This window comes from Ctenopharyngodon idella, chromosome 19 (genome assembly GCF_019924925.1).
Source record: "Ctenopharyngodon idella isolate HZGC_01 chromosome 19, HZGC01, whole genome shotgun sequence".
Lineage (NCBI taxonomy): Eukaryota > Metazoa > Chordata > Actinopteri > Cypriniformes > Xenocyprididae > Ctenopharyngodon > Ctenopharyngodon idella.
Window position 1 is genome coordinate 11297491 of NC_067238.1, and position 12122 is coordinate 11309612.

Genomic DNA, 12122 nt, shown 5'->3' on the forward strand with positions numbered 1-12122 from the left:
ACCACCCGGAACTTGTATCACTGTCCGGAAACGACCACTGTGAGGCGAACAGAAGTACCCGAAGGAAGACGGGGGCACTAAAAATTGACACGGGGCGGAAAATATTTGGCCGACCATAATCTGCAAAAATTAAAGCAGAAAACGGACTGGAAGTGCAGCTTTGGTCGAAATTCTACGATGAGAATGATACCGCGCGAAGCTGAACGTTAGCTAGCGCAGCCAGCGGAAATCGGGGTTTGTTTAACGGATCGAAAGCGATGGAGAGGCCTGCGAGAGTGTTTTTCCACGGGATGGGGAAAAATGACCTGCTAACCTGAAATCGGATACCGCCTTTGTGCACAACTACGCTTTCGGCGCCCTTTTTAGCATTATTATTTTCACGCTTTGCTCTTCAAGAGGACTTTCTCCGTTCACGAGCAGGTGTGATACGAAAGCTTTTGAATGCATTCTGTTGCAATGAAAAAGGGTACGACGTCTTTATTTAGCTAGCTAAGAGGCTAGCAGAGTGAAGTGGGCTTATAGCCTGGATTCATCTTGACGGGCTGTCTGCACTCTCAGTCACTTTCTTGTTTATGTTTACGTTTTTCTGTCATGTAGTTGGCCCCTACGCAGCAAGTAGCACATGTGTATATATATGCTAAATTCATGCATGATAATGCCAAGTTGTTTGTAAATTTAACAAGTCTGATTTTGCTCTAATTTTTATTTTGAAACTTTTTTGATCTGCCATAGAGGGATGTGATTGAAAAAGGGAATTCGGCTCCCCCCTCTCCCTCATCCCCCTTCACAGTCAACACAACCATCCCGGAGAACAATCAGCGCTTTTCTTTCAACCTGCAAAGGATTTGGTAAGTTTAATTTAAATTCTACTATGGAGTTTAATTGTAACTAACGTTACATTGATGTTTTGTCTGTGATTTTGACATGGGTGCGTTATTTGATTTTCTTTGCTGAGTTCAGGTTTTTATGTTTCACCCTCAATGTATCGGAGTATTGATTTTATTTCCATGTATGTTCTCGTGTTCACTTTTGACAGGTATAAGGACTCGATTTTGACAGATTTAGAAATTTAATTTGTGCAGATTTCAAAATTGGATTTTGACAGATTTAATAACATGTAAGGACCAGTTTGTATTGGATTGTGTGGATGAATGTTTCAGTCTTTTTGGATGGTGTGGTTTTAGCTTAGTATTTATTTATAATTATTTATTTAGCTAACAAGCTTTTTAAAAATATGTTCCTGGTCACTTGACAGCCATTTATTTGTTTATTAAGAAATAAATTGCAGTACAAGTGTGAATTTGGGTACTTTTTTGTTTACATTGAGTAAAACAACCTGTGGCCTTTAAATAATTTTAGCTCAGTTATTTTTGACAGTTATATGAATTTGATTTTGACCAGTTTGTATTGGATTGTGTGGATTAATGTTTCAACTGTTTTGGCTGGTGTGGTTATATATTTGGTATTTATGTAGCTGCCTTTAAAAAAACTATTCAAGGTGAATGCAGGTAGATTTTTATTCGCTGTACAGTTGTCAATTTGTGGGTGATTTTTGTTTACATTGAGTAAAACAACCAGTGGTCAAATAGTTTCAGCTCTGTTTAAGGGCTTGATTTTGATAGATTTTAAAGCTTGCATATTTGACATGATGCACAGTTCATTGCAGGCCTAAATGGACCTGATAACCTCACACTGATTTTAAACTGGTAAGATGTCATTTGGCTTAGCCCTCAGACATTATGGTTTGGTAATCTGTCAGTATTACTATACTGTTGTCTCGACGTAATGCTACAATGTAAGTAGTCGTTATCAGTGAATGTCATGATACTGAAAACTAATTATTACCACAGCAAAAACTAATATGCTGTTAAACCCATTCCATTATTTAACAAATTATTCAACTTTTATTTATGCACGAGCTTGTATTAAACTATTTGGGTGCCATTTCTTTACACTGAATAAAACAACCATTGTTCTTTTAAATATTTGCAGTTCATTTACTTTTGAAAGACATAAGGACTGATGTAGTGTTAAATCTTATTCATTTAGATCTGATTTATCTACACTACCATTCAAAAGTTTGTGGTCAGTAAGATTTAAAAAAAAAAAAAAAAAAAAAGGTTTTGGAAAGAAGTATCTTATGCTAACCAAGGCTGCATTTATTTGAGGAAAAATACAGTAAGAACTAACATTTCTTACATTTTTTCATGATTCTTTGATGAATAGAAAGTTCAGAAGAATAGCATCACTTTTGATCAATTTAATGCATCCTTGCTGAAAAAAATATTAATTTATGAAAAAAAAAAAAAAAATTCTTGCCCCAAACTTTTGAAAGGTAGCGTATTTAAGGTGAATTAATGTAAATGGGAACTCTTTTTGGAATTGTGTCAAAAGGTATTCCAGTTTACTTAAAATCATCCTATTTGACTGTTGTTTATTTATTCAAACAAATTCAGGTAAATTGGGCAATTTTTTGACAGCCAAATGTTAAAATTGTCTCAAGTTACCTGACATGACCCTATTTATTTATTATGCTTTGTTTACTTTGATATAAGGATTTGAAACTGACACAAGGATTTTTAAATACTATGGATTGGAATGTGTGAATGTAGACACTTTATATTATGAAGATGCCTTTTTACTTGGTTCTTTAGTTATGGTATGTATGTTATACTTGAAAAAATTTCATGTATATCATAAAGCTATATGGCAACATGACTCCATTTTTTTTCTCAGGCCTAGATGGAATTAATTGCCTCATATTAATTATAATAAATAATAGCATAGTCTTGGAAGTCAGGTGTTTGTTTATGTTTAGTTAAGAAATTGGCATAGTCGTTAAATGTCAGGTGTTTATGGTTCGTTAATCTGTAAGTATTATTTTGAAGTAGTTTTGTCACAATACAACTCAGAAGTTGATACTAATGCCAGTGAAATTGCATGATACTCAATTCCAATTTTAATATCGCAGGAAAATCTGCTACTTTTTTAATTTAAATATTACTGTACAAAAGTACCAAAGTAACTTTGGACATCCCCGTTTTGTTTTTTTTACAGTACCCTTAGAATTGCTCATGCTGCTTTTTGCTAAAATTCTTTCTATTATGATTGTTTTATGTCTTTGATATCTTGTAGGTATATGCCTTTTATCTTTATCTTTAGGATTGTTTTTTGATAGAAAGGGATTATTAATTTTGTGGATTATGTTTGAAAGTTATGCTGTGCCTTTGTGAGTCATTGCTTCTCATGTCTTGATTGTAACATCTTTTGATATTGTTTTGAAATAGTCATCCTTTGATCGAACACCTTCTTACTATTTTTGATCTCTCTCTTTCTCTCTCTTTTTTTTTTTAAGGACTGACAGGGTGCCCACGGCAGAGAGGAGGAAGAACTACTTGGTCATACCACTGTGCTGTGTTTGTGGTCTTCCAGCTGAGGTGTTAAAGACAGAGGTTGAATACACTCTGTGGACTATCTGACCTTTCACCTTTTCACTCCGACTTGAACGAATGAAAAAAAGTTGCTCACCAGAATTTTCTCTTTAAATGAGGACATTTCTGAGGAAATCACAAAGTGGGACCATTTTATTTAGAACTTGTCAAAGGAATACACCAATATCAAGACAGGCAGACATTCCCTCATCGCTTCACTTTTAAATGGCTTTCAACACTAAAGGATTTGCTTTTTAGTGATAAACACATTTTGTGAAACAAATTTCATATGGTATTAGTAGATATGTTTTTACTGTTTTAACTGTAGATATAGCCTTTTGAAAGACTAACCCAGACCTGTGTTTATTGCATGATATTGTAAACCACATTTTACTTTCTTTTTTTTTTTTTTTTTTTTTTTCTTTCTTATTTATAGATGATTATTTAATCCAAGACTTCCAGAGTTTTCTCACATGTAGTGGCCCACTACTATAGCCAAAACTCCGTTTGGGATGGACAGTCACAACATCAGACAAATTACTCCCACACAGACATTGCTTATTAAAAACTGGAGCTGCTAGCAGATTACTTTAAAGCTTTATATTGATTATTAGTGGCCCTAGTGCCAGATTTTTTTCTGCACATCTTTTAGGTTAGATTACGTTGTCCACTTTGCTGCAGTACCAAGTGAACAGGGAAAAGAAATCCTACAAAACATCCCTCAACAGTGAGAGGGAGATGTTTCAGTTTGGAAAGTACCCTATGGACATTTTAGAAATGCTCAGTGGACACCAGGCGCACCAGTTCAAAGGACTGGGGCTGGAAAGACAACTGCAGCACCAACAACAGGTCCAACTTCAGCACCAGCAGCAGCTTCAACAGCAGCAACAACAACAGAGTGAGGCGTCTGGTGGCCTCCTGTCTGGACTTGGCCTTGGTTCCCTTCAAGGATCTAGAAGTAATGCATTTGCGGATTCTTCATCCTTATTTGCCAAAATGAGTGCACCCCCTCCACCTCTTCCACAACAAACTCAGTCATCATCCTCACAAAGCACACGTAAATCAAGCAAGATGAGCAGCAGCAGTGGGAGTGGCAGTTCTGCCTCTGGCTATCCACAGTTCCTACGCACATTTCACCCTGCTGAGGCTGCGCTAGCCCAGGAGCAGCTTCACTCAGGAATGGGGCGTTTTGATTTTGCAGGAAGTAGTACTGGAGGAGGATCTGGGGTAATTGGAGGAGTTGTAACATCTGCGCCACCGCCACCACCCTTGCACCCCGGCCTCTCTGTTCCTCAGCCATCTCCTGGACCATCCTCGTCATCACCCTCCCCTTCAAGTTCAACCACCACTTCTAATAATCCCCCCAGCAGTAGCAGCTCAGTGGCTGGATTAGTCGGAGCCCAGTCTGATGCAAGAAGTTTACACCAGCAGTTTAGTTGCATGCTCGCTGCAAACCAATACCTGTTTTCTGGAGTGCCCACAAATGCCAGTTTAGAACAGTTTCTAGTTCAGCAGAGTCCCCATAATCATCTTGGTCTTGCAGATTCGAATACAGGTCTTGCTCCTCCTCCAGCCCTTCATCCTTCCCACACCCATGGTCATCCAACTCCCCAGCCCCAACAACAGCAGCAGCAGCTGCCACCTCATGCGTTGTCCCACCCTCACAGCCATGCCCATCCACACCACCCTCTACACCCTGCCCCCCAACCATCACCACTTGGTGGTTTTGATTTCCAAGGTATTCCTGTTCTTTCCTCAAATCAGCTGGCTTCTCTAATGCAACAAGAAGCAGGCCTGCCTTTGCCACTCCCACTCCATCTCTCTGTACCAAAAGATGATGGGAAAGGTGATAGTGGATCTGGGGCTGGAGGAAGTGGAGGTAGTGGCAGCAGGAGAAAGAAAGCCATGGCTGGCTACCTGCCCCAGAGGAAGACAGATGGTAACAGTAGCAGCAGTACAAGCAGTGCTAACTGCCATGGCAGCTCTGGGGCACATGGTCATGATGGGTCCTCTGGTCTTGTGGGAGGAGGTGGAGGGGTTGGTATGAGGGGTCTTGGTGGTGACCCCTCCTCCATCCTCTCCTCGTCAACACCATCCTCCTCTTCTTCAACTGTCTCCTCCTCTTCTTCCTCTGCCCCATCTTCAAATTCTGCTTCTGTGCTGGTATCAAATATCTCTCAAAACCCCAAGCCTGAAAACCAGCAATCAATGACTCCCAATATCACACAGCCAGAGCAAGAACCTCTCTTTCATTGTGGAGAGTGCGGCAAGTCTTTTTCCCACCTCCCAAGCCTTCGTCGACACATACGCTGCCATGGAGAAGATGGTAGTGGTCCCAACAGCAGCACAAACACAAACCCAAGTCATCAGCACCAGTCAGATCTCCCCCATTCAACACAAGATGGAATTTCTCAAAATGCTCACCACCAGCATGAGAATCCAGACCCCATGTCTTCCGCTTGCTCAAGTCCAGATAAATCATACTGTTGCAATGAATGTGGAAAGGGGTTCAAAAAGAGAGGACACCTGCTTCAGCATGGCGTCATCCACTCTGGAGCTCGTCCATATGCCTGCTCTGTCTGCGAGCGTTCGTTCAACCGTCGAGAGTCTCTCACTCGACATGAGAAAATTCACGAAGAGAAGCCCTACCGCTGCCCTGCTTGTGGGCGCTGCTTTAGAGAGAGCACTTCTTTGCTTAACCATGCTGCATCAGGTGACTGTGGCAAGCCAGGGAGGAGATCTAGAAGCAGTGATGGTAGCTCAATAAGTTCAGTAGAGGGCAAAGTTGAAAGTGATTTTTCAGGTGGACAAATGACTGACACAAAAGAATTAGTATTTTGCAAGAATGAGGATAGCACAGCAGGGATGTCTTGTGACAGTCTGTATTCACAGGGAAGAAGTGCTAATCAAAATCCTGTGGGCAAAACTGAAGAGAAGTATAATCCAGAGTATTCAAGAGATCCGTACCAAACGTCATACAGGGTCGATGACTACCGTCGTCAACAGGGCAACCCATCATCCTACTCTGGAGACTCCTGTAGTAACAGCATGTCAAGTCCGGCTCTCAGAAAAGCTCCTTTAGCCCCAACACTTCATCCACACCCTCAAAATCAGCAGCACCATCACCAACAGCAATCTCATCTTCCTCTCTCCTCTCTTTTGGATGACTCTGAAGATGAAGTCACCAGTAGTGCCATGTCTGCCATCGCTGCAGCTGCTGCTGCCTCTGTCTTGCCTGCTGAAATGAACAGTACTGGGGGACGAGAGGAACGGAGAGACATTATCGGAGGTCTGTTAGGAGGGCTTGGCTTCGGGTCTATGGGTGCCTCTTCATCTACATCTACAGGAAATGGTGGGAATGAAGAATGCCTGAGTGGTTCAATGATACCTTTATCTCACCCCACCCAACAGCAGCCTAATTCACAGAATGCCAACAATCCTAATGCCAAACCCAAGCGGCCACGGAAGCCCAGACAGAAAAGAGAACCGAGACCTGGTGGGGCTCCAGGAGAAGGAGTGAAACGTCGGAGAAATAATCCGAGTGGTGCTGCTGGAGATGGTTCCGAAAGGCCTTATTTATGCACTGTTTGTGGGCGGGGCTTTAGCAGACGTGAGACCTTAAGACGGCACGAACGTGTGCATACGGGGGAAAAGCCATTTCATTGTGACATTTGTGGTAAAGACTTCCGAGAGCCGTTTCATCTTACCAAACATCAGACTGTTCACTCGGGGGAGAAGAACTACAAATGTAACCTTTGTGGAAAAGATTTTGGATATGCACAGAGTCTGAAAAGGCATGAAAAACTGCATCTACGGGGAGATTTCAAGCCAAGGCGGAGTAAAACCAAATCTGCTGCAAATCAAGGGGGACCCACTAATCAAGATCAACCTGATCAAACCAATCAATCTAATCAAACCAACCCTGGCGCTTATTACTCCTATTCTCAGGATAAAGTTCAAGGATCTAATGCTAGCACAAGCAACCAACCCCCTCCTAAGCTATATACATGTGAGATTTGCTGGAAATCTTTCCGCCATCACTTCCACCTGACTGCTCATCACCAAGCCATTCATGAACACGGTGGGGAGAAACTGTTTTCATGTGAAGTGTGCGGTAAGGCGTTTTCTTACTCCAACAGCCTGACCAGACATAGATTATCTCAACACGGTTTGACTCGTACTGGGCCAACAACACAACCAACAGGAAGTGAATCTATTGGAACTGCCCCATCTGTCTCTGAGAGCGAGGCTGCAACCAATGCACTCCTTCATATAACACCTGAAAGTGGAAGTCATGGAGTACAACAGCCCCATTCAACCATAGCTCACACACAGCATCCTCAGCCTGCTGGTTATTCTCCTCTCTTCTACACTCCAGAGTCAGGACATCACAGTTCAAATGTCACTTCACACCCCCAACATCTGCACTACTCAAACCCCAATATGGGTCCCCTCCAGCTTCAACAGCCAATCGGTGGGAAACAGCTAATTTATTCAGGGGTTCCAGGTAACACCCTTCATTCCACTCCACCTCATATCCACATTTCGCCACCCCAGCACTCTCAACACCACCAGCAACAGCACCTTTTTTCAATGCAGTCTCAACATCCACAGCCAAGCCCTCAGGCCCCGGGAGATGATACCCAGAGGAAGAAGAAAAAAAAAAAGAAAAAATATAAACTGGCTAGTGGCATGCAGTTGATGACTGGATTCAGTGCTTACGAAATTGCCAGGAGGCGTATGTATTTAAAACGGAAGAAATGCAGGCTTCAGCAGCAGCTAAAGAGAAAGAAGTGGATAGCTCAGCTGAAATGGGCCAAGTTTACTGGAGGAGGGCTTGGTTTAAATGTAGGTGGAGGCACATGGCGTGCAGGGCGGTTAAGGTTTAGAGGCCTTCAGTCTCTCATCGTCCCCTTAAAGTCATATTCTTGCCCTGTCTGTCCCTTTACCACTTTTTCAAGCCGCATAATTCTTTCAGTGCACCGTGTAACCAGGCATCCTCCAAGAAAACATGGCCGTCAGAATCGACTGCGCTGCATAGTCTGTGGAAAACGTTCTCGAAGGCTACTGACAGCTCTCCGTCATCGGGCCCACCACCTGTCTCAAGGGGCGTTCTCTTGCTCTCGATGTCCCTCTAGATTCTGGAATGGCACCCTCCTGCAGCGCCACAAATTTGCTTGTCAGCGTGTCAGTAGAGGAATCAGAATGTCAATAAAGGGGACTAATGTTCAGAAGACAGAGGACCAGATTGAAAGATCAACAGTTGTGACAGGGTACAGGCACTAAGTAAACTGACATCTATAAAAGGCCTTAAGGCCTTAAAAACTGATGTTTCCGAGGCAAGGATCACATGACAATAGACATAGAGGACTTTGATGGAAATCGCCACACATTAACTCCTTAAACATGTGGTCAGACTATAACCAAGGGAGTGCCTCTAAAAAATAAAAGACTCAGTTGATGTGAAAACAAGCCTGTACCTAAAGAACCATCCATTATAGACATGGATCTCTAACACGGTTTCTCCAAAGGGGAAGAATATTCTAGATTATGGAACTGTTTTTGGTAGCACCTTTGTTGTAATGGTAGCATCTCTATCCTCTAAAAATGCATTCATTATGTATTTTCGTAACTTTATTTGTGCTGCAATGATGGATGCATACCAGTGAAAGTGAACTAATTTGAACCGTAACAATCTATTCTCTAGTTTCCCCCCAGTACTCAGAGCTTAACGGTATAGCCTTTGTTTACTCTCAAATATACGTAGCTTTTTTGTTCATTGTGGTGTTGCGTTTTGTTTTCCCCCCTTTTGCTGTCTTCATGTTAAAATGCAAATGTTTGATCTGGAACTGAAAGTTACTGGTTTTGGGAAAAGGATCAAGAACATAGTGTGTATTCCCTATGAACAACCTCAATTATGACACTCCATGTTGAACTCAACAGTGTCTCAAAGAGGACTCACTGCAGTGAAACTGTCAAAATGTGCAAAATATTCTGCAGAGCCGATGCGAAGGGGACAGAATGGTGTTGCTAATGCCATGTTCCTGTGTTTAATGTCATCTGTTTTTTTAAAGAAATATGTAAAGAAACCTTTGCAGGTGTTTCTATGGCAAGTGTTAATGTTTTTGGTTGCGAGATTGGCTAGCGGGTGAGAGGAATGGCCAATCTGTACTGTACAATGCGTATTATATTTTATTATGTAACAGTTGTGTTCTTTCTTTTTTATTATTCAAAGTATACTTTTTTTTTTTTTTTTTTTTTAATTATATCATTTTTACTATTTTAGGGGTGGGTGGGTATGTGGCAGGGTCTGTCATTGTAAGATGTGGGGAATATATGTGTCGGTGTGATTTATTTTGTTCCCTGCCCCTTTGATCTGTTTAACCCAAACCACAGTTTAGCCCAGCTTTCCCAACACTATTGTATTCATTCTCAATACTTTACTTAGCTCTACTGTCCCAATGTTTTCCTCTCAGTAAACTAAAATACAAAATATAAATACTAAACAACTGTTTTCTTTTTCTGAGTCAACAGAAATGTTGAGTTTCTCAGAATGCAAATAAAAAGATAGAAAATGTACAGTTTTTGTTCGAGTATGTTGTAAGTTCTTTTGAATGTTTTTGGAGAAGCCGAGCTCTGCCTCTTCGTGGCGGTGAGCAGATTGGATTAATTGGATATTTATGGCATGTAGGTTAAATGATTTATAAACATCAAATGAAAGGATATGACCAGGTGTTACGCACCTGGTGCCATGGTGGCGTGTTCTTGTGGATGGTGCTGTTTGCAGCTCACATGTGTTGGCACATGCCCTATGCAGTGCCACACACTATTAGAGGTGGAGGGAAGAATGCCCTTAAGGGTACTTTGGTTTGGTGTGTCAGAGGAACACAACCGTCTGTTCACTTAGTTTTTTCTCTTCGTGTCTCCAAGCTGAAGTTTAATGAGTTCAATACAGGACATCATTTCACATGGAACTGCAAGTTGCAAGCTATGTCCTCTAGGTGGCAGTAATGTTCTCTGTGTAGCTGTGGTCTCAGAAATCAAATGAACTTGATTTGCCTTGCAAGGCTTGTACAGTGCAGACTGTTGAACACAGTCATGCACGATACCAGTGATTGTTTTTTTTTTCCTGTCAGGACCATACATATTGTGTTCATTTGTTTCAACTTCTGTTACTTTGTACTACTGTTTTCTGAACACAAGTATTAGGAATTTTCAGATTTAAATTAACTGTAACATGTTTTGTTTTAGAACTTTTCTAAAAAGTGAAATCCATATACAGTTTTCAAACAGAAAACCTGGATTTATCTGTGAAATTTCAGGCAAAGTTGTGATTTACTGCCCTGAACAGTTTATAAAAAATATATAATAAATTAGTTTTTCTAGTTTTGCTAGAAAACTAGGGCAGTTGCTTAGTATTTCACCATTTAGGTATTGGTCTTTGTGAGTGCTTAAATGAAAAACTTCCTTGTAGGCCAACGTGAAGTACTAAGTAATTTAAAACATTGGTACAAGCTATATTAATAGAAATCCACCCCAATCTCTAAATTAAAAAAAAAAACAAAAAAAAAAAACTTTCCATAATCTTTTCAGTTGTTTGTGATAACTGGAAAAGGACCTTTTAAAATCCACTCAGTAGGAGTAATTTCTAGCCAGTGACATTTTTGAGTTATATACACTACAGAAATTGCCAAGCTTTTAAAACTTTTTAGGTTGACTTTAACAGGACTAAAAATCACAATTTCAAAATTCTCTGATATTTCTTTGTTTTCCATGACCATGCAAATCGTGAATCTTAAAGCCATGGAAATTCACCGGTCAAAAGGTATATGTAATTTAGGCCTAAGTTACAAGCTTGTTTACTATGCAGTTGAAGGTAAAACAATTATACATAAATGAAATATTTGTGCAAAAATATTCATATTTCATTATATAAATAAAAGATTATTTTTATTGGTTCAAATTGGTTTCATATACATAAAAAGTTCTTTACAGTGCATTGATTCTTGCCCTTCTCTGCATAGCTTAATGAAGATCAGATGTTTTAATATTTCAAAATTGTATTATTATAATTTCATCCTTTAAATTGTGCATAGTAAACCTATCAGTTGTGTAGACCAAAAATGCGGTCTGTCTGTATAAGTATGCATAACAATCCCTGTGGATGGAACCTTCCGCGAATTTGTTTTCATTTTTAAACACGCAAAGGCAGATTCCATTTGATCTCTGCATCTGACAAGAGTTGCCGGCACTAATCCACAAAGATCTCACCAAGTCGTCTTTGCATGTTGTTGTACTCTCATCTCACGCGGCACTAGCATGGGGAAAACTCTGGGAGGAGCGAATGACCTAGTTTTGTCCAATTGGATCTCGCGAAGGGCAGATACTGACCTACTTTAAGCCAATCGCGTGAAGGAGAGGCCGCCGGTAGGTAGCGATCGCGCGTGCCTGAGCCATGTGCTCGCTACGAGGTCTAGTGCTGGCCTTAAGGTACTGTGGAAATACATTTGTGTCGGCCAAGCCGATATGCTCACGTTTTTGGCTTATTCTGACCTATGCAACTAGAAACAAATGAGAGAATGAATGAATATGATGATGTCTAGAAATTGCAGTGCTACTAAGAGTCATACTTTGAATTTGGACGGACTAAACGAATGTTACTGCAATTCAAATAGTTGCAAATGTCTTTTT

General features: G+C 40.7%; 1 protein-coding gene across 1 annotated transcript; it reads left to right on the plus strand.

Annotated features, from left to right (window-relative positions):
* Positions 1 to 14: 14 nt before the first annotated feature.
* Positions 15 to 10015, plus strand: znf865 (zinc finger protein 865). The gene is made up of 3 exons (XM_051871492.1): positions 15 to 420; positions 733 to 848; positions 3356 to 10015. The coding sequence occupies exon 3, from the start codon at positions 4170 to 4172 to the stop codon at positions 8715 to 8717; it is 4548 nt and encodes a 1515-aa protein (XP_051727452.1). The 5' UTR covers positions 15 to 420; positions 733 to 848; positions 3356 to 4169; the 3' UTR covers positions 8718 to 10015.
* The last annotated feature ends 2107 nt before the right edge of the window (positions 10016 to 12122 follow it).